The sequence below is a fragment of the Microtus ochrogaster genome, chromosome 10, assembly GCF_000317375.1.
Source record: "Microtus ochrogaster isolate Prairie Vole_2 chromosome 10, MicOch1.0, whole genome shotgun sequence".
Lineage (NCBI taxonomy): Eukaryota > Metazoa > Chordata > Mammalia > Rodentia > Cricetidae > Microtus > Microtus ochrogaster.
The window spans coordinates 5,166,211-5,189,697 of NC_022016.1; the positions used below are offsets into that span (position 1 = coordinate 5,166,211).

The following is a 23,487-nucleotide window of genomic DNA, read 5'->3' on the forward strand; positions in this document are numbered from 1 at the left end:
CTGGACAATTGTCTTTGCTCAATTCAAAGGCAAAAACAATCTTTCCCCAGATGATCATTGCTACAATTCACACACCTGTATTTTGCTAATGTTATAGCAAAAAATCCCTTAAAGGATTTTATGCTAAATTTTACAAATGGCTCTTCCAATGGAGGAACTGCATATATGGCTAATAATAATAAAAAAAAAATTGTGGAGCGTAACAAGGCTCCTTGAAAGCAACTCATAAAAGTTGCCAGCAGATCCTGACGCAAATGGGTCTGGCATGATAACACCAAGCTAACCTTTGCTAAGGCAAGGTGGAAAAGCCGTTGCAATGCATTATGAAAAAACCCGACCTATATATATTTGGGGTCGAGGATATGTTTATGCTCTTTTCACAGAAAGAAAATAAAATGTGGATCTGATGTCGAGGCTGCAGACGCCCACAGAGGAGTTCCAGAGGCGACTGGGGAGAGGTCCTTGGTCCGGCCTTTCCTGCCCCCAAGGAGAGGAGTGCCTGATAACAGAACCTGCTGTGCTGCTCCACTCTGCAGGGTGTCGTTCTGCCTCTAGAGAGTCCAGGGAGACCCAGCTGAGATAAGTGCCAGGATGTGCTTCAGATAGCTGAATCCAGCTCACCTCACCTAGGAATCCCACCTGCCCTGAAGCACAAATGCTAAGCTGCTTCTGATGCAGACTAAACATCTGACAGTTTTAATCTTTGGGACACAAAACTCATTTTAATTAAAATATTAACCCTTCTTCACTTAAGAAGGGGGAAGATGGGGTTCCTGTCACTGTTGCTCAGAGACTGGAACTGGTGGTATTTGATGACAACAATGTATGTCATTGTGCTCTTACTGAAACTGATCTAATGATACTTATAACTGCTTATAGATGTTGGAAAAGGTTTGACACATGCTGTAAAATATTTGGGTTTAATGCATAAGTTAAAAATTTTAGATTTTGATCCTTTTACACTGCCCTAATTTTTGGCAGGCAACACTCTTAATTTTATGTGGAGTAGGCATTTAGGAAGGAGGATACCTAAGGCCAGACTAAAAAGTGAATACTGGGTTTGGAAAATGCTTTTTCTTCTTGTCTGGAGATGGAGTTTTTGGTGCCCAAATTATATCTTTACTCAACCTATACATAATATCTTTTGTTTGAGGAGCTCCTCACAGTCTTTCCATTAATGATTGATGCAAGGGCCCAATGACGGGAGATATTGTGGAGTCCTTGCCTGAACAGCACATCATACAGAGGCTGTACTGGCCGGCTCAACATGGCATGGTGCCAGGCACGAGCAGTGCCCTCCACATGGCCTAAGACAGGGTGCCCTGTGATCTGCTTACTTTAAATCTCACTAGATACCTTTTATTTGAGGAGCTCCAAGGACGGTGACTTGTGACAGGACATCCCCCAACCTAAGACAGGGTCCTGGGAATCCTAGGACGGGTAAGGGGGAAAAAAGACCTGGTCCCTACTTGACCTAAGAATCATAAGGCACCCCTCTGTTCCCAGGAGAGGTAAATTGCTTCAGCATTCGAGAGGAGGGTCTCTCCTTGTCGCAGTCCCTTCTCCTTTAGATCTGACACCGTGGTTGGACTCTGACCTGGTGCCCTCCACTTAACAGCTGCCTGTCTTTATAAAAGAAAGGGGGATCTGTCAGGAGCCATTTCCTCCTAGGATTATTGCAGGAAACATCACCCTGGGGAGTCTGCAGAGAACCCCACACCCCTAATTGTGTTAGGAATCGTTCTATTGACAGAGCCTACCCCACACCCAAATTGGCTGTTAATGGAGAGCTATCTGTTAGCGGAACCCACCCCACATTCCAAGCTATCTAGAGAACTAGGTGTGTCAACTCCTAGTTGTGACCTCCTGGCTACGTGACCAACGAAAACCATGTGACCAATGTGAACCATGCGGCAAGAGCCTAGGCCCCTGTGCCCACCCCCCAACTCCTTACCCTATATAAGCTGTACCCCTTCTCTAATAAATGGAGGCTTTGACAGGAACCCCAGCTTAGCCTCGTTCTTGTCTCCTAGCTCATATCTTCCAGATAGTGCCTCTCCGGGACCCTGGAATAACTGACTGCAGGGTGGGTTAAAACCCCTAGACTGAGTAGCCCACCCAAAAGCGGTTTACAGAGAGTTAGCCTCAAACATGCACAGACGGAGAGCAGTGTGGGAAAACAGAAGGCACATCGGCGGAATTCTCGTTCTTTAGGGATGACTCTAGCCAAGACGAAAGGGAGAACCAACGCTGCTGTGGACTTCACAAAGACATCTGTACCAAAATGCACAGAGAAGTGAGGAGAACCAGAAAAGGCTAGCCAAGTGTAGCCAGAAACATACTCAGAATGTTGTCTTTAATTGTGCTGTTTAATCAAAAGCCCTCCATGACCTCCTTGTATGATGCATGATTCTCAAACTTGTTTGCTATTTCCCAAGGATAGGGTATTCTCTACTTGTAAATAAGGACATCACTGTTTTAGTACCATAATGATCAGTATTTATTGATCAGTTTCTGGTCCATGCAGTGGCAGGAAGGTATTCAGGCTTCACAGCACAGGACAGCATGGTGAGAGTTGCTCCATACACGAGCATCGCACACATTCATTGGGTGCATGAAAGGAGAGATGATACAACCCTCTGAGGTTAGGAACCATGCTCCCGTTTCTCACATGGGGAAAGATGCTAAGGGACTGGAGGAAGTGAGGGCTCCCAGGCTTCAGGTCCCAGCAGCCAATTATCCTGCCTGTTGATAAGTTCTCTTGGCAGAAGGGAATAGAGACAGACAGAAAAGCTGAAGATTTAAGCAGTTCACCCAATATTTTCCACAGTAATGAGGCTGAGCACAAGTTATTTGAGCGGTTTTGGACTGCTGAATGCAGGGACAGCTCTTGCCAGGGTCTTCACATTCCTGCCAATGGCAGTTGATAGCTTAATTTAAACTTATGGATAATTTGGGCCGGCTTTCTGACTAGTGTTGAGAGGTAAAATCACTCTGATTTCTCATCAGGTTGGCTTGCCAAAAGTACTTTGTTGGCCCCTGAAGAGCATCCTACTTAGGGAGGTTGATGCCTTAAAATATTACTTCAGTCTGCTGTGCTTCTACCTAGAAACAATGCTTGCTACCAGACCAGAAAGCCCCAGCCAGGCCTCTAGCGGTCCTGGATTAGGCTCCACCAGGGCTAGTCTATTTGGGGTCCCTACGAAAGGACTCGTCCTCATTTCTGACTTTCAAGCTGCATAGAGCAATTCTTGTCCAGCTCCAACCATTCGCTTTTCTGGATTCTGAGGAGTCTTTCCCATCCATCCCACCATACTGTCACTGGTGAAGCTTCACTGGGAAGGTCCATATGTAGCACAGAAAACTTGACATGCAGCAGGTGCTGCAAGCAGACAAACCCCTGTGTGAGATCCTCAGGGTCACTTGGAGCTGTTGGCTGCTGCACAAGGGAACACAGGGGCAACTTGAAGTCCAGCTGAGCCTCACAGTTGCAGATGTAAGCACAGGGTGCTTTATCTTTCTATCCAGCAAGTTAAAATAAAAGCCTTTACTGATTATTATAATTTCAGATTTGTTTTTTGCCAATTTCTCTTTGAACCTTAACCAATGGCAACTTAGAGAAAGTGGCCTTTCAGTTGCTTCCTGTGTTAAGCATTTAATGAACTGCAAATAAACATGTCAGATGGTGTTTCTTAAAGAGACCTAGGCATACTTTGTTATGAGAGTCTCCACTGCTTCTTGCATCGCTTCCCCTTCCCCTTATCTGTTTGCTGTTAGACTCTTCAGTTCCCATATTACACATTTTATTAGGTAATCCTAAAGATAAAAATGTAACAAAAAATAAGTTGCTCAGCTCCTGAGTCACACTTTCAAAACTAAAATCCCTTACTGGTGAAAGAAAATCTTGAATAAATTATTGAACATCTCCGTGTCTTGATTTCTTTACACAGATGAACTATATGATGTTAAAATTAGCTTATAGGATCCACGTTATTAATTTAAAAGGACTTAATAGAAAAAATTATAGAACTAACTTAATTAATATAATTGCATTAAGAATCTATCTTCTGTATTATTATGACTACAGCCAAGGCAGGTAAGACAGGCAAGCTCTATCTGAAGGACTGGCATTCTCATGGAAGGAATCTGGGAGCATTTCTTTTGTCTCTGGAGCAGATTTTATGTTCAAATCTCAACTTCACTACTTAGGAACACCTACTTCCAACCAACTTCTTTGTCTGTGAGGAGCAGGAAAGGAGGGCCAGTGGCATGTGTGGCAGCCAGCCTGGCTCAGGGGGCACTTGGAAAGGCTCATTCCTCTGGTGGTCATTTCTCAACTCCATAAATATCGGCTGAATTGCTCACGCATTTGGGAGCTCTGCTGTGTCATCGAGAAAGAGGTCATCACAATGCTTGTTCCAGGAGCACTGGCAATGCCACTGGAAAAGTGACACTTGAGTGGAGACATCAGTGTTGGGCTACAGGTAGGGTCGGGCACAGATGCTGTCTGAGCCTTTGAAAAGTGAAGCCATATGGGCTCAGGGGACCATTGCTTCCAGACACAAAATGTTAAAGAGCTTCGAGCTGCAAGATGGGGACACAGAAGTGTTTTTCTGCTCAAAGATGGACACGGGAGTGTAATTACAAATGTACGCTGCCAATATTGGGATGGGTAAAAGGAACGGCTCTTTCTCTCTCCCTGTCTCCCTCTGTCTTACTTTCCCCTTATTCCTTTCTCCCCTTTTCTATCCCTCTCTCTATTTTTACACTTTAGAGCCACCCATCTTTCTCGGCAGCAGCCATCTGTGACCAGCATCTTCAGGACAGTGACAGATAGTATCTACCTGACCTTGTGGGCCACAGAGGGCTTCCATTGCCCACACCATAGCCCTCCTTTGTGGTGGCAGTATATTATCAAAGGGGCCTACATACGTTTCAATAGGACTTTATTGCCTAAACCTGCAATGGGTTGGCTTTGACCTTAGGCAATGATTTACTGATGGGGACTACTGTGAGCTGCACAGAGCACAGGGTACACAGATTGGCCACCTTCTCATTCCTTCAGGCTATAACAGTGCTCACAGGCCTTGAAGACCCTCTGCTTGCAAAGTTATGTCCCCAGTTTTCCTTGTAATCTACCATGCTGACCCTCTTTTCATACTACAAAAGCTCTCTCCTGCCCTGAGCTCCTAGCAGTAGTGACTTTGAAATCACTCTCAGGGGCATTTTTCAGCCCTCCCTGGTCTGCCTTACATGCTGCTGCTTCCTTGAAACTAGCATAGAGCTTGGCAAACAAAAGGTACAGTTAACAGAGAGTGAGGGAAGAAAGGGTGAAATCCAGTAGGCAGTTTGCACCCTTCAGCCTGGGTTAGTGCGCACATGTTGGAGCTAGCGTCTGCCCTTTTCTACACAGTGAAGTTTGCACATCACTTCGACTGCCCATCCATCATTTTATTTTAAGAACATTACTTTTGTCTCCAAAAAAGAAAAGGAGGATACAATTAGGACTATATTCCTCCCTTGCTTAATATTTCAATTTCCCTCAGGGTACTCCCTTCAAGTAGAGATCACAGCTCATGAATATTAAATATCTATCCCAACTCAACAGAAGAGAGCCACCCCCCAGAAAAAGGCCTTGCTAACGGTCCAGAGACTTTTTCCCTCTTCAAGTTTACCTAAGCTGTAAGTGTATGGATACACTTCAAGGCAGATGGATTTCTGGTCCCTTTTAGTACCACAAGGAAGTCCTTGTTCTTAACTGCCCAGATTCACCTGCCAGGACTCTGGAAGGCTGCCCTTCAAAAGCACACATCAAAGTCTGGTCTCAATTCCTTACATTTAAGAAAGCTTCAAGTGGGTTCCCTGGTCCTGACCCCTTCCTGAGAGTCAGCAAACTGACTCAGGGCTAAGGGCTAGAATTCCTCCCTGCTGGAATCAGAGGCCTCCTCTTTCTTTCACTCTAGTTCAGTCTCTTTGTGGGGCAGGCCTCCCAGGTTTATAAACGGGGTAGTGGGCCTTGGTCTGTGGCAGCTAGGCAGTTTGATCCTAAGGAATACTGACTTGAGAACTTTGAATGTATTCCTCAGACCTCCTGCTGGAAGACTCAGATCTTTGGTCCTGCCCACACCTCAGTCTTCCGCCCCATTGCCTCCTTTTCCTGCTCTTTTGTGCCCTCAGTGACCCTATTTGACCTTCAGAGTGAAAGGAATTCCTTTCTCCTCCCAGAGCCCTTGTCTTAAAACCGCACCATTTAAAAACAATAACAGCCGGGGATTTTGATTCTAGAAGTTAGACTCCAGAGCCCTTGGGGTCCATCTAACTCATCCCCATTTCTTGACGCTGCAAGTCAAGGCCTAGATACTCTGTAAGAGGTACCAGCCACAGTAATTTAGTGTCAGGATTCAAAGATCTGGCTCAGAAGCAGTCCTGCCTTAGATGCACCATCTGCTTCTGCACCAGGCAGTTCTGAGATACAGAGGAAGGAAAGAGAAGAGGAGTCCACAAGATGCCCTAAATCATCATCAGTACTCCAGACAATTATGGTCTTGATAATGGTGTCTGTTTTCCAGAAGAGGAAACTAAGCATCAGCATTGGGAGAGAGGTGCCCATGATGACATAGAGAAAAGCTCCCCTGTGTAACCACAACAATGGGACCCAACCCAGTGCTATTTTATCCCTATGTTAGATATTAGAAAGCAGTGAGGCTAATGTGGAGGGATGAGAGAGAAGGCTTGGGAAAAGATAGCCCTATCACACCATCACTGAAGAAATGGACTTTATGCAGAGAGGTTTTATGTTTTTGTTTTGATTTGGCTTTTTTATGGTTGTAAACATGTCATGGCAAAGACATAAGAAAGATACATGTTCACTTTCCTTCATTCCAGGACTCAGTGGTATCAAAAAGAAATGCCAGGAAATACCTTCCTGCTCTGCAAGACTATATCCAGTCTTCAGTCTGTTCTCAGACCTTGCTAGTGAGATGACTTTGAACAGCTCCCTCAAACTTGACTTAGTGCCTCTTGATTTTCTTGTCAGTAAGATGTGTACTGCTACTCTAGAAGGCTGAAGGGTATCATATTTTTCAGAAAGTTTCTTAGCACGATAGTCAGATAGGCGTCTGAAAAATGGAGCCCTGCCTTGACTGCCTGTCACAAATTCACTTCTTCTGATTCTAGCTGTACTGCCATGGGCAGTGTGCATAATATTTCAGATTCACAGTTTTATCCTCTACCAAACAAGGTGATGACTATAGTGGTTTTAGATGTTATATAGTTTCTGGGAACACTGATGCAAATTTTGAATGAATCATGTAATAAAAAAAAGTAATGAGCACTCATCATGCTACCAGGTGTGACCAGTTTAAATGGTGAACATAAATGAACTGTTTTCTACTTGTATGTCATGCCTTGGGCTCAAACTCATGGTAAACTAATCCCCTTTCCCAGGTCAATAAGTATATGTGGCTTTCACAGCATCTCTAAGAAGCAATAACTAACATATTACTGATGAAAATGGAGACGTAGGTTTACATTGTCTGCACCAGGATTTCACCCAGGTGCCCTGTTGGTACCTACAATGCCACGACGCTATGTGTTCTCTGCGAGTGCTGCGCACACCCAAAGGGAGTCCATCACCACCATGCCCTTGCCCTTCATATCTTTTTTTTCTTCTTTCTTTCTTTTTTTTTCAAATAAAGGACTGTCTTTAAGCCAAGGAAAACGTTGTTTCAAGAAAATCTTTTAGGGGAAAGTAGGTACTTTTCCTTATACAGGCAAGTGCGAGTGGATCTAGGCAACCGGGAAAGTCTAATTTTGATTCTTAAATTTATTTTTTTCTAAGGTGAGAGATGGATTTGCCCATTATGATTCGATATTGTTAGAAAGAAAACTAATAACTGAAGCTGCTCCCAGCAGAGCTCACTCCCCTGTCTCAGTCTCCATTGGCCAAAGAGACTGTTTTCTAAACTCTCAGTCACTGTTGTTCTAAACTCTCCTCCCAATATCCACCAAGGAGGCACAAAGATTCATCTTCTTGTTTTCCTTTCTCGCCTTGGCTCAGTGAGGCCAGGACAGTCTGACAGAGGGGCCACAGGCTAGGTGACCCCCTGCCCTCCCAGCAACTGGTGGCAAGGCAGATTGATCTTCAGCTCCTAGCCCTTATCTACCTCCCAGAGAAGGGGGGGCTCTGGGCTGTAGGGAGTGCTAATTGAGTTACTGACCCTGGCTCTAACACAGGGGTGCAGATGCCCTGTCAGGAATGAGAGACAAAGTGCTGCTGAAAGCTGCAGGGAGGTGGGGAGGAGCTTGGTGGAAGAAAGCGGAGACACAGTGGGGATGCCTGCAGTCCTGGGAGGTAGGATATGGGAGTCTCCATGATTTTGTTTTTCCTTGACTATACGTCAACATTAAGTAAGGCTTAAGTCTCCTCGAGCCTTAAATAGCTACTAGCGAAGCTAGGATTGCTCAGCATTAGGTGGTTAATGAAAACATAAAGAGTCTTTCACGAAGGGAAAAACTGAGGTTCCAACGTGCTGCACGGGGTGAAGCACTAAACTGGGACCTGGACTGGCCTATCCGAGATGACCCTGAAACATGCCGGGTGGGAGATGAAGATGCCCAAGGTTGATGGAAGAGCTTAAGAACCTTTCTGAAAGGAACATGTTTCCAGCTTTGCCTCAAGATATATGACTAAGTACAAACCCTTTGGAGGATCCTGCACATTCTGTCTGACTAATTTGACCATTACCTTCCCTCCTTCAGCTTTTATCAGTAGCCTGTCTGTGGTTTACGAGTCCGCGCCTTCCCGAGGAATCCCCACTGCTGCTGAACAATGCCTCCAGCCAGCGCCTGCTGGGGGAGTTATCACTTCACTGATACCACGGTCTTTAAAGGAAACCCCAGGCCTGGTGTGTGTTATACTTCTAAAAGGCGGAAAGAGGACAAGATAATTTCCACATTGCAAAAGGGATGTAATCAGTATTACTCAAGAGGTCTTGTGGGCGGTATTTGTTTTAATAAGAAACTTATTATGTGCTGGGGGACTGGGGCACCGAGGGTGGGAAAGTGGGAAAGGGAAGTCACCAGAGTGTTGCACAATAACACATTGGCACCTTGGGAATACTTCCGGATGTGTGGGCTTCTGAAAAGTGAAGGGGAATGCCCCCATAAATCTGTCACCCACTCTCCCACTGCTGTCACTGGCCCAGGGAAAACAGCCCTTCTAAAGGGCCTGTGATAACAGCGGCAGCAGAGGAGGAGAAGGAGCAGGAGGGGATGATGACAAGAACTAAGAGGAAGACAGGAGGTGATGGGAGAGGAAAAATCAGAAATGAAAAGCAGAAGGAAGGAAGGAAGGAAGGAAGGAAGGAAGGAAGGAAGGAAGGAAGGAAGAAGAAAGAAGGAAGAAAAATATTTCCAGTGGCAGAGTTCCAGAGGGAAAAAGCAGGGTCTTTTATTCAGTCTGGAGGTAGAACCATATCTCCGCAAGCTTGGGTCAGCTGAAACAACATGAAAAAAATCTCAGATCTCACATGAGGAACAAGAGCCACACATAGACTCATATTAAATAAAACTGCACAGTATAGGGCTACCCCACTGCGAGGCTCCCAGCAAGGACTATTGCAGTTGATATATCTTCCACAAAACCAGAGGGAAGCCTCTTCAGGAAATGCTACTGAAAGTCCTCCTATGTTGTGAGGATATTTTTCAGTTAGGATTTTTAGGCATAATCAATTTTGGTTAGCTTAGACAAAATTGCCCTACAGGCCAATTTTCAGGCAGAAGATTTGGCGTTGGGAAGAACTAACACACCTGTTCCTGTGTCTCCTCAGATGGAATGCTAGATGCTGTCTCTAGTACTTTGGATACTGTCACTTCCTACATCTTCAACAGAATCGATTCCATAGTGGCTTCCAAATCCAAGTTGGGTATTTCTTGTCTGTTGATAGAAGGTAAATCTAGGCTGTGAGCCCCACATGAGCTGGAGTGACTTTGGGAAGAACCTTGGTATTCAACTATTCTAATGAGGATTGGGCTCTACCTCATTGGGAGAATGATTCTGATTCCTTAAGTCTAGAAAGAGGATACAGATGTCAGAGGTGAGCCCTAGGTCTTTTACATTTTCTGGATGAGAATACCAAATCCTAGTCAGCATTGTATATCCAAGCTGTGGTGTGAACCCAAGTCATTTTCACAGAGGCCCATTTTCTTGTCACTACTGTTTTTTTTTGGTTTTTTTTTGTTTTTGGTTTTTCGAGACAGGGTTTCTCTCTGTAGCTTTGGAGCCTGTCCTGGAACTCCCTTGGTAGACCAGGCTGGCCTCAAACTCACAGAGATCCGCCTGCCTCTGCCTCCCGAGTGCTGGGATTAAAGGTGTGCACCACCACCGCCCGGCTTGTCACTACTGTTGACACACACAATAATAAGAATGTCCACATCAACAAAGCCCTCAGCAAAACTCCAGTCTCACCTCTCTGAGTCATTAAAGCTAGTGTACATGTGTGTGTACGTGTGTGTGTGTGTGTGTGCAAATTTCCCTCTTAATATTTGAGATGTTTTTCTTAAAAGGAAGTTTTTTAGATTCAAGCTTTAGAGTTTGTGTTGGAATAAAATCTCCGAGATCTGGTATCTTAGGAAGCATTCCATGCTGCCTGGAATGCCTGTATGTCTGTAAGAGTCTATCATGGAATCTAAACGAGCAGTCAGGGTACAGCTGATATCTTTACTCTAACACAGACATGACTCAATGTAAAAATGAAAGACTTCCTATCACATCATCTATGTATTCCACTCCATTACATTATTACATGAATTGTTTCATAATGATAAAGTCCCCATCAACCTCCAAAGCTCTTTAAATTGGAACTGATGAGTGACCTTTCTTGCAAGTAACTTGCACAGTAAATATGTATATCCTCAGACCTGGTTTTAAACTTGACTTAGCCCTGTGTGCCTATCTTCTGCATCAAGCATCCTGTCTTGTTTTGTGAAAGTGATTCATAGAAAAGGTACCCGGAGAATAATGGTTTATAAATATGCCTGACATAGAAAAGATGGCCATCAAATACTCCCCCCAACAGAACACTTAGGACCTAGTAAAGAAGATGAACTGAGTCTCATCTTCCCTTTCCTTTGGTTTTAATTCTTCACAAATGTTAAAGAGCACAATTTGAAAACTGCTAATCCTGAATCTTTACTCAAAGCAGAAGGAAAATTGATGCCCAAAAAGGAAAACAGATTCTAGATTCACCACTTAGTGCTACTTCTAGAAGAGTCTCTCAATCCTACTACTCTATATCTAAAATTCAGTTCAGTTTCTGATAAGTGGTTGATAACACCCTAATTTCCATGCACTCTTTGCACCAGGTTATAGCAACCAAAAGAATCAAAATTCTGATGCACAGTTCAGCAAGTGAAAATCTTTGTAGCTAAAGGGACAGATCTTTCACCCACTCTCCTCTGATGTGTCCGGGAAGCTTTCAGACTTCGGAATGTGAGTGAATGTGGTTCCTGAAATATACAAATCCTAGTTCTGGTCTGTGGACCACAGTTTACTGACCCTTGCCTGAAGGCGGCTTTCCCATCATTGTGTACTGTTGACTAGTTCTAGAGAACAGTATAAGAACGTTAGATATCAAGCATCTATTTTAGGGGATCCATGCTGAACACCCCGCCTTCACCAGAACCTACTGTCTTCCAGGGAGCTCTAAAGTGGCATTCACATAAGTAAGATAGATAAGTATTTTTTGGTATAGATTGGGATCAGTGATACTTGGCAAAGGTGAGGTTTGGGTTCAAGTAAAGTTTATAATTCAGCCACACACACTGGAAACCATATAGTAGAAGGACCAATTCTCAGAGATCTTACCTAATCATTTCCATTTAGAGGAAGTGTACATAGGCCCAAACCTGCTCAACCTTATGCACGTCTTTAACATTTGATCTAGAGCTTGACTCTTGATTTTAGTTTATGTTCCCTGTTGCCATACTACTAGGCTAGTTAGTAATCAAGTTTTCACAACAGGCTACACCCAGCGCCTGGGAGAAAGACTTCTGCGATTAAAAAAAAGAAAACAAGGCAAAGTTCTGCCTAGAATCTGTCAAGTCCTTCCTCATTCAATGTCTTCTTTTTTGGAACCACACTCCTTTGCAGAGCATCTCCATGGTGTTGCTCAGCTCCGACTTGGTGCAGGAGATAGATAGTAGGTGCACCAGAGTGGTGTTCAGAATGAACTGACAGTAAATGACGCATTTCTTTTATGCTCACGGACCTCAGTCTTCAAGGAGACGAGCAGGCTTTAATGCACTGCAGATGCAAAGATGCGATGACATCTCTTCCCCACAGTCCTCCTGGAAGATGGCCTTTCAGTGAGAAATCTTCCCACCAAGGTTTTCATCCCTTCTGGAGCTGCCCAGTCCCTTTCAGTTAGTGCACCTCAGTCCTTTGTACTTGCAAATGAATTGTGATTGGTTTTCACCTCCAGCCCAAGGGATTAGCGAGAGGACCTTTGATCTTCAGGTATCGATTTGCATCTTAAAGGAAGCATGATCTCATCTGGGCCAGCTCGAAATTCCATCCCTGCCCCCACCCCCTGTCTGTTTACCAGCCCTGGGGCTGGACAGGGCCTCCCAAGTGGGGCTGAAACAACAAGATAGGCCAGACTCCTTGAGAAGGCAGAGGAAAACACTTTTCCCACCCGACTTGTTTAAAGGTGGGGAAAAGAGGATTGCTTTCAAAGCATAGACTGGGCTGTTATTTGTCCTGCCCTGCAGATCCCTGAGACTGCGCAGTTTGGATCTGAAGCAAGCACCCAGGCAGCAGGTAGACCCCCAGGTGGAGAGTGTGAGCAGAGGCGTGAGAATCACACACAATCAAGGTCAAGACATTCTTCAGTCTCTGTCCCTCAGTGTGATTCAGAACACATTTTGACTTCTGATTTTTCCCACCTCTAAAGAAGAAAAAACTTACACATGATATGCTATAACATAGCCATCTTAGACAATTGGTGTGAAGGAAACCAGTAATGTTTGTAAGGTAAAGGGTCATAAAAATATCACCTGTCATTGTCATCATCGCTCTTGAGGACAGCAATATTTGCCCTCTGTCCTACTGTGTTTTTCAACTTCTGCGTTCTTACTGTTTATGATAGTGTATGTCACATGGGAGATACTTAATAAATGTGAACTGAAATGAGTGATTTTATTTACTCATAATTGTTATTATAATTGAACAACCAGCCTAGGACAACTATATGACAAAGACTCACCGACACAGTTGAAGGAGACTTCTTGCTGGCAGAAAAGGGAGCAGCCATCACCATTGATCTTATTCATGTCATCACACTCTTCCCCTTGGCCCCTGCACAATGGAAATAGAAGGAGAAATCCCGGGTCATGGAAATAGAAGGGGATATCCCGGGTCAGTTTCAGAACTGAGGCTAAATGCAGAAAGCTATTACAGGGATCCTGGAACTTCTGTTTGATCTCATGCAAGTCTCTTTCCCTGAATTCTGGCTCCACATCAAAATGAAATCAACAAAAGGAATGGATTTATAAAACATGATTACTTTAGTCTTAGCTGTGTTTTTATGACAAAGGACAATTCTGCTTCACAACTGACCACTATGTTGACATTTCTTTTTTACATATATGTGAAGCATGATTAGTTAAAAACTCAGAGAGAAACTCAGGTTCAACCTGAAGGGCAGAAAAGCAAAACAGTCAGCCACTGGCTCTTACCTCTACTTCAGTTCAGAATGGCGATCCTGCCTCCAGGAATCTCAGAATGAAACTGTGTGTGAGCTGTTTCCCCCATCATATATTCCTCTCCAGGGCTGGGATGAAAGGCGTGCACCACTACAGCCTGATTTCAATGGCAAGCTAGTGTGGTTACAGTTACTGGGAATAAAGGCGCGAGTCATTGTGGCCACTTAAGGTGTGTGTCATTACTGTCTGGTAAGACTGACCAATGTTGCTATTTTACTTTTCTGTTCCTCAGCCAAGTTTTATTTATTAAAATACAAATAAAATGCCACTACATGGCATGCTGTGTGTGTTGTGTGTCTGCATGCGTACACACATGCATATGAATACCTGTATACGCACACATGTGTGCAGATCCGTATGTACATGGATGCACATGTATGTGGAAGCAGGGTGTGTTGTTGCTGTCAAGAACATTGTCCAGTCAGTTTTTGATTCAGACTGGCCTGGAGTTCACTAGGTAGGCTGGGTTCACTGCCCAGCAGCCTAGGGATCCAATTGTTTGACCTCTGCTGTGCTGAGGTTATAAGCAAGCAGCAGTAGTCTTTTGTTTGTAAAGTGGGTTCTGGGGATCAGCTCAGGGCCTTATGCTAACAATGCAAACACTTTAGCATTGAGTAAAATCTTACTTCTTTATTCTTTCTTTGTTTTTGTGGCCATCCAAACCTCTCCCAGCAATAAATATGTATCCCAAGTCTAGGCAAGCATTTTACCACTGGAGACATCTTTCCAGTCCTTATGCTTTGGACCTCCAAGTCCTTTAAACTAATAAGACAGTGGATAGAAATGGAGGAATAAATTAACAAATGACTGGCTGCCTCTTGTTCTTGACGTCATTCTTGTCTCTGGAGGTATTCTTCTTTCCATTGTGACCTCACTCCTGTCTCTAGAAGTATTCTTTTCATTGTGATGTCACTCCCGTCTCTAGAAGTATTCCTTTTTGCTTCAACCCTCCTTGTGCTGACAATTTCCTCTCTCCCTTAATACACCAAAAGACTCTGTCTTGCTTTCACTTACATCCCGGGTCTAGTAATATTTAACTAGAAAGTTCTACTCTCCCCATTGAGTTTGTTGTTCTTGTTGTCCAGAACTCTGAGGCCTATTGTTCTTGAAATTATTTCCATCACCTAATGATGATTTTACAGAGATCAAAATGGCTAGAAAATGAGAATTGTTCTCCTCCACCCCCTCAAACTAGGCTTTGGCAAGGAATAAGAAAAGCAAAATCTGGGAAATTAGATGGATTGTTGATTTCTGGAACGTTCCAATCCTATAGAATTAGAAAATCTTACATTTAGAACTGCATAACCCAAAAAATAACCGCCCCATCTGTCTGAGTCCCTTGGCCTGTCCGGCTGATCTTTTTGTAAGTTTAAATTTATTGAAAGAAAATACAACTGGGATTTCATTCTTCAGTCACAGCAGCTTCTTGTCAAATAATCACCTACAGCATGTGGCCAGCGTCCACTATGTTGGACAGTTCAGAACAAAGTCCCTCAGCCCTGAAATATGAATTGTATGTGGTCCTGCAGATGCCCACTATGTTGGACAGTTTAGAACAAGTCCCTCAGCCCTGAAATGTGTATTGTGTGGTGGTCCTGCAGATGCCCACTCTTGTTACCTCATGAGTTATGATGGAACTAGTTAAATCTTCTTCTAGGAGTTGGGTACCGAAACTGAAGCATGATTTAAATTGTCTAGCATGCTGGACAGCATCTAGCAGATGCTAAAAGATTCAGTTCCCATTGCTTCTTTGCCTTGGGAGGTCTCTGTAGAGTGTGTGGCAGCTGTCCTTCCCTTCTCAGAGACCAGCTGGGAACAGTCCCAGCATGAAACAGGTCTCTCAGACTTTTCCTTTTACCAGGGGCAATTAACACCAGGCAATGTTTGTTGTCTTTAGGAGGTGTCAGAATAGCAGAATAGGGCCTAGCAATCAATCTTTAAGATGACCTAGGACATTGTATCAATCTCTAAGGAGCCACCCAAGTTCTCTCCTGTCTGAAATGCCATGAGCTACAAGGTTTGTACTCCTGTCTTCAGCATTCTCTGTTAGTGAATCTCACAGGCTAGAAATCACTAATGACCTTCAGCTTTTTAGTTTTTTCCACGTGTTATGTAGGGAGACATCCTCCCCCTAAATCTTAGTTCCCTAAGCCAGGAGCAATATTTCCAATTTATCTTCCATCATCCCTTGATCAGCTCATTCTATTACCTTAAGCAAAACATTTGGGGTCACTACAAACATCTTCTAGGCACGGCAGGTCCTTCATTGGATAGAGCAGTTCTGAGAAACCTCTTTTGACCTGTTAGACTGGAGTGGGCAGGCATCATTTTCATCTATCACAGAACTGACTATCTTTGCCTAATACCCTTGTTCCTGTAGTAGGTTGTGACATGCCAAAGGAGGAGACAGACTCTGTCTCATCCCAGCAGTCCGGTACCCAGTGCTTGGGATGAGGGAGAAGGCATGCAGCTACCCCTCTACTGCCCAATTTGGTAACCTTCTCTTCTCACATTAAAATAAAGAGATGAGGGCTGGAGAGATGGCTCAGAGGTTAAGAGCATTGCCTGCTCTTCCAAAGGTCCTGAGTTCAATTCCCAGCAACCACATGGTGGCTCACAACCATCTGTAATGAGGTCTGGTGCCCTCTTCTGGCCTGCAGGCACACACAGACAGAATATTGTATACATAATAAATAAATAAATAAAAATAAAAAAAAAATAAAATAAAATAAAGAGATGAATTCAGATAAGAATCAGGTCCTTACTACAAATGTTTGTTCTACTTTTAAGATGCATGAATGCTTGAGAAATGTACTTTAATATTTTTGTGTGTTATTTTACTACAAGCTATGATAATGGGTCCAATCATGATGATTGTGGAGGGGACACAAGTATGTAATGCTGTAATATAAGGTCTCATGTGTGGTGAAAGTGAACACAGTGTTACTATCACAGCATCCAACCAGTCTTTTCATCCCACACAGTATGAAGTTGGGAGAATCCATTGCTATGTGTCCTTCACAACAGAGTGCTTGCCTCTTAAGGGTCCTTCTGAGTGTTGGGCCTGGTCTTTCTGTTTATTTTAAATCACATCCATTCATTTAGTGAGTTTGCATGTGTGCTGAGGTGCTTTTGTGGAGATCAAAAGGCAACTTAGGGAAATGCATTTTCTGCTCCCACTGTGTGGGTTCTGGGGAAGGAAGTCAGAAGGTCAAGTCTGGCAAAGTGACTTTCCCTGCTGGGCCACTCTGCCCACTCTTCTCTACCCATCTAAACTGGAGCTACCTTCCTCCTTCCTTGCTAGGACATTTTTAAATCAGATTCATTTTTCTGCAAAGCATCTACAAGTAGTTATTCCATTTTACTAAAGGTAACCCAAATATTTGATATCTATGCAGGGTTCTGATTCTAAGTAAACAAATTATAAAATCTATTTTTTTTTTTTATTATGAGTGATGCTTTAAGTTATGTTGCCGAGGATACATTCAGGCCATTAAAAAGGCTTACATTCCTTGTCATATTCTGTAAATGCAGCTGCATGTGTTTACAATATAGATAGACTGAGCTATAAATTAAGGCTCAAAATCTGGAGAAATTCTTTTTGATTATGATGGTTTGGATATGAATGGCTCCTACAGGCTGCTATATTTCAATGTGTGGTCATTTGGAGTAGTAGTACTTGAGAGAGATTAGGAGGTGTAATCGTGGAAGAAGTGTATCCATGGGGTGGGCTTTGGTTTTCTAATGCTTAAGTTAGACTCAGTGTCTGTCTCTCTTTCTGTTGCTCGCTGCTTCAGACGTAGGACTCATAACCTGCTCCAACCCCTTGTCTGCCTGCCGTCACGCTGCCATGCTTCCTGCCATGATGGCCATGGACTGAACCTCTGACCTGCAAGCCAACCCTAATGAGATGTTTTCCTTTATAAGAGTTGCTGTGGTTGTAGTGCCTCTTCACGGCAGTAGAACCCTAACTAAGACTGTGCTGAGTTAGAAAATTTGAAGTTACAGTGATGGGTTCTTAGGAATGCCTGTGATGTTTTATGGGCACCCTGGATGGATTATGCGATCTTGACACTTCTTCCCGGGTGATTCTGGGATTAGTTCAGTGTTCTGTCAAGCACAGACTTATCCAAAGTTTAGAGCTCATCTCAGTGTAGGAGGAACTAATAACTAGTTCTTCTCTCCCTGTTTTGTTGCCCTCCATGTTCTGTTACTGCTTTTTTTCTTTATTTAATACAGACCTAAAATACCTAAAACATATTGTAGGTTTCACCCTCAAACATAAGTGGGCCTTAATAGTTTGTATTCATGAAGTCCAGTTCTTAGCAACCAGATGATTTGTGCCAGAATTCAAGACTTAAAAATTCTTATATCTTCAATACTACTATTGATAATTCTGTTTGGAACTGGTATGTGGTACCGGTCTTTCAGGGCACAAATATACATCCTTGAGATGCATGTTTCAGTAAACCATGGGAAATTATGCAAATAATTACTGGCTGTATCTGTTTTCTTAAATTTAGATATTACTTATTTTAAAATGGCTTAACTAATTCTTTCAAGGATATCAGAGAAAAATTCAAATATCTACTTCTCTCTTAAATAATACAAATTGAGTGCAAATTTTTGTCTATCAAAAGTCTGATTTAATTGTGAAAATGCATCTATTTAAAATTGATTATAATGTATTATTTTTGTTAATATTATTACGTGTGTATTAATGGAGTTGGTTCTCTCCCACTTTTATGTAGGTTCTGGGACTCAAGGTAAAGTCAGGGTTTCAAGGGTTGCTTGGCGATTACTTTTATCTGCTGGGCCATGTGGTTACTCCTGAAAACATAGCTTTTACATGGGTCTTTATTTCAGAAGAGCTAAAATGTTTTTTAATAGAAGCTATATTTTTCCAAGTTAATAGAACTTTGACATATTCTATGTCACCTTTTTTTGTTTAAATAAACAGAATTGTTAATAAAAATATCTTTTTTTTTGTGATGAGGCCAGTCTGGCTTCAAACTTTCTGAATGTCTGAAGATGATCTTGAATTTCTGACCCTCCTGCCTCTGTGCCCCAAGCCCCCAGTGCAGGTATGTGCTATCATGCTAGGTTTATACATATCTAACTTAGGCCTTCAAGCATGTCAGGGGCAAGATCTATACCAGTGGAAGCAGTCTCCCCATTCTGAATATGTCAGGTTCAGTTCTCATCATCCATACCAGGCAGTTCACAACTGCCTCTGGCTCCAAATGATATACCTCACTCTTATCTAGACTCTTTGCAGGCTCCAGGCATGCATGTGGTGGACACAAACACACAGATGGGGACACACACACACCCCAGACACACACAGGGACAGACACATGGACACACATACTCATACAACAGAAATAAATGACAGCATATTGCTATCAAATACTTATGATTTTGCTTTTTGAGTGGATTTTGGAGTATAGACTGCTTTTCCCTTCACAAGTACAGATCTAGTCCTAGCTACCCTTCTCTTCCCAATGTGCAGGTTTCCAGTTTCTGTCACCTCCCACACAATCACCAGTGATGAATCAAGCTGCTCTTCCCTCTAGCATCACTGTTGGTGACAATCACAGGCCGCAGACATCGAGCACTTTCGTTTCACGTATGTGCCATACCTGAGAGCAATTCCTAGGCTGCACATGAACGCTTTCATCAATCCTGAAGCAAATGCACCCTTCACACCACCCATCCCCCAGCTGGAATAGTAATTGCAATCCCTTGTTGCAAAAATATTCCGTGACATCCAACAGCGCACTTAATGAAGGAATTTGCCCATAGCTTATTTTGCCATCTCACACATAAAGCATGGGATTAACCCTGCCAATGGTTTTAGACTTTAGTGATAGTGTCCCTTGCAAATAAATACGCTAGCAATGGAAGCAATAACAAATTTAATTTGGAATGGTGCTTGGTCTTATCTTCATTTATATAGGAAAATGAAGACGTCCATTTTGTGCCAGCATCTGATTGTTTTGTGCATATTTGAGAAGAAAATAGAGCAGAAGTTGGTGGAGGTGAGGGTGCATGACTTCTTGCTTCTGTTTGACAGATGCATACCTCCTGCCCCAAGGACTAGGCAATGCACAGACTGAACAGACTACAAGATGTATTGCTTTTTACATACAACTTGATATTTTGTAATCGTAATTTCTTGCTGGACTGAAATCTTTACATTTCTTGATTCATTGACCCAGTGTATTCATTTTCAGGTCTCTACTCAGTCTGGAATATTGTTTAGTGCTTACAGTTTCAATATTGTTTCTTACAATACTCTGTTACATTTCTGAGCTTTTGGCACAATTTCTGAATTGGTCATTGTAGTATTAACAAATGTAAAAGGTAGCCAGCAAAGAAACATAATTTTTCCAATATTATCATATTTAATATAAAAGGAAATCTTTGAATACATTTTAAGTAGAGGAACTAGGTGACCAAAATTCCACTTTAAAGAGGATATTGGGTGTGGTCCACATTAAAGGTGGATCGCCCCACATCAGCGATCCAGATTAGAAATTGGGTGGGTCTTGCCACTTCAAATGATTTTGTGTGTGATTAAATTCAAATACGACTTTAAGAAAAAAAAAGTTTTGATTTTTTTTCAAAGATGGTTTTTCTGTGTAACCCTGGCTGTCCTGGAACTGGCTCTGTAGAGCAGGCTCACTTTTAACTCCGAGATCTGCCTTCCTCTACGTTCCAAGTGCTGGAATTACATTCATACCCATGCCTGGTTTAAAGAAAGTTTTTTTTTTCAGATTTTTTAAAAAGACTTTATTTAAGATACACAAGCCTTTGATTTAAAAAACAACCAATATTTAAAGCAGAGGGTAGGAAATGCATATTTGTATCTCTGGCTAAGTCATATGTCATACAATTGAGAAATGAGTATGACCCCAGAAAGCAGTCACTGAACTTTCTTCCAAAGCCAGCAGACAGCTTACAGGCCTTCTAGCAGCAGGTTGGAGAGCATCAGTGCCTCAGAGTTTATGCATAGGGAAGCATCTCCAAGTCAAGCCCTTTGTCCATCTCTTGACCTAATTACCATTTCCCCAAGCCTCCTTTTTCAATGGGTGAAACTACTTACTTCTGGATAATGCCATCACCACAGTAGCCGCTTCCATGGGTGTATATGGCAGCCGGTGATGGCTCACTCTCGTTGGTTCCTGAAATCGTGATAATCTGGTACTGGTACACATTCCCAAGTTTCAGATCCCTGGAAAATGCAGAGGAACTCGTTAGTTAAAACAAATACAGTGCTTGGAGCTGATAGGCAGAGAATGAAATATTGATTCCTTTGAGTATTCAGTCTTGCTCTTTTTTTAATATAAATCATAGGCACATTTAGTAATACAATAATCTGTATTATGCACTGGATTAAGCTTCTTTGTGAAGCACAATGGAGTACATTATAATGTATACCAATAAAAACAGCCGTTACCAGATGGATAGCTGTTTAGTACTAGGTGCTTTGAACTTTGAACTTCATAGCAATCCTTGCAGAAGAGTAGCAGGGAGGATGGGATCCATGCATTAAGAGAGTGTGGGAGGAAGAGATCCTAGTAAAACACTGGGTAGGTAAGAGCACAGAAAGCAGAGGGAGCATATGGGTTCTGCTGGGCATTGTCTGACCAGGTCCTCCCCTTTAAAGACCTGTACGCAGAAACCCCACTGAGTACGAGATAGCCTCTGTCTTACACGGTGTTATTAGAGACTAGCCTCTTCTCCCCACATTCCTATCCATGACTCTTACTCATTACTTAAATAACAATAGCGTTCATTAATTGAATCTTGGCCTTAGGCTATGCACTTGCTATATATTTGCTTATTTGAGAATCAAGACAACTCTACATGGTAACTCATATTTAATGTTGTTTTTATAGATGATGAATATGAGGCATAGAGAAGTTAAGCCAATTGTTTCCAACTACATGCAATTGAGTAATAGCTTATATTTTGCTTTCCTTAACCCCACAGGCCTGCCTAATAACCATGTCTCTTGAAGAGAAAAATCTAGTACTAGAATAACAGTTCCAGAGCCTGTTACCTTCCAGACTTCCAACATGCCAAAACTGTATCTCTCCTCTGGCTTAAGACATGCAGGGCCTGTCCAGGCTTCCTCACCAGGAACCTGGCTGCTGCCAATTACCCTTTAATACAAAAGCATGTTTGTGTCACTTCTACATGACCACATCTCCACTCATATTTTCTGATAGACAGTATTCAAAGGGATTTGTTATTTTTTATTTGAATTGACTTATATGTTATCAATTATTCATTTCTTAAGATAAAATAATGTCCCATGGGGAAAATCACCAAAGGTTAATAAGGAGATTCCAGTGTGAAAGGAGACAGAATTTATAAACGGAAGGAAGATGTCAAGAAATCTCAGTATCTCCCTGCCCATCTGTTATTTCAGCTGCTGGGAAGGCTAAAGATGTTTGGATAAGGCCAACAAGATGACAGGTGCATGGACAACGGACAAGGAAGGGTTCCTGATACTCGATGTAATGAGAGTTAGGAGTTTGTGAGCAATGGAAGATTCTTGTGAATAACATTGCACTAGGGGAAACAATGGACACACCGTCCCCCAAGGGAGTTTGTCTTAGCAGCACTGAAGCCGCTTAAACAAACACCCTTAGGGATTGTACAAGAGCTCTGGTGATGAACACCTAGTGAGAGAGTGAAGAAATATCTTGGGATATTGCGTAGATAAATGATGGTTGCATTGCAAACTCCCAGAATGACATCACTAGATGATCCCTTTTATTGAGTCTTTATGCCTCGACTAATGAGTGACTCTTCCAAAAGTAAGAGAGGGGACAGAGTGAGGGTCTAAAAAGAACATAAAGGCATAAGATAAATATGATATGAGTTCTACTAGAAGCTCACCTAGCTCTAAAATATGGAGGTACATTAAAAATATGACAACATTTTGGAATAAAATAAGAACTTTACTTCAGTCTACAGCCTAGGCAACAGAGGGTGTATCTTCAAGGTCCAAACAGATGGGGCCCTTCTGAGGAGAAGCTTGCCACAGTGAGCAGTGTTTCTCAGCTTGTTTTTTATGTGCATGCCTCGTGTGTGTGTGTGTGTGTGTGTGTGTGTGTGTGTGTCTGTGTGTGACATGATAAATTATTTGTAGTTGAAGTATTTAATACTATAGGATGTCTTCCTTCTAGCTCTACCTTAGCTTCTCTTGGAGCATCTTCATGCCATGTCCTCCAATGCCTCAGCAATCACCAACTTGTGGGGAAGCAAGCATGTTTTTGTGTCCTGGTTTTATCACATTTAGCCAGAAAGTCATGGGATTATTTTTTTTTTTGTATGTCTCTGAGCCTATTTCAAATTAATTCTAAACCTGGCTTCATAGTATTTTCCTACAGCTTGAACGTGAGAACATCAACCGTGTCCCTGTGTACTAGTCCTGATGAATCCCTAGGAAAGGCTGAGCTATTTTTATCAATGGCTGACTAGCAATGTTCCCAGTCACTGAAGTTATCCTATGGGCTCTTTAATGGGGTTGGGGTGAAGAGTCAGGTGATACATGTAACTCTGGTGAGGTGGATTCATGAATATGGGCCTACCACCTGCCTTTTGTATTGCCCAGTCTTGGCCAGTCCCTCTTGTAAGGTATCATTTACTTGGAAAACATGCAGTGCCAAACACTTCACTTTTTTTCAAGGTGACCCAGGCCAATAT

At 42.7% G+C, this 23,487-nt stretch overlaps 1 protein-coding gene across 1 annotated transcript in view; it reads right to left on the bottom strand.

Annotated features, from left to right (window-relative positions):
* The window catches only part of Pappa (pappalysin 1), a gene marked incomplete at its 5' end in the record, with an annotated part of 238,799 nt that overhangs the window by 114,324 nt on the left and 100,988 nt on the right, over nucleotides 1–23,487 (bottom strand). Inside the window, 2 exons of the mRNA XM_005352645.2 lie at nucleotides 13,266–13,357; nucleotides 20,873–21,001. Of these exons, the coding sequence (XP_005352702.1) occupies nucleotides 13,266–13,357; nucleotides 20,873–21,001 (221 nt within the window). The remainder of the gene's footprint in view (nucleotides 1–13,265; nucleotides 13,358–20,872; nucleotides 21,002–23,487) is intronic.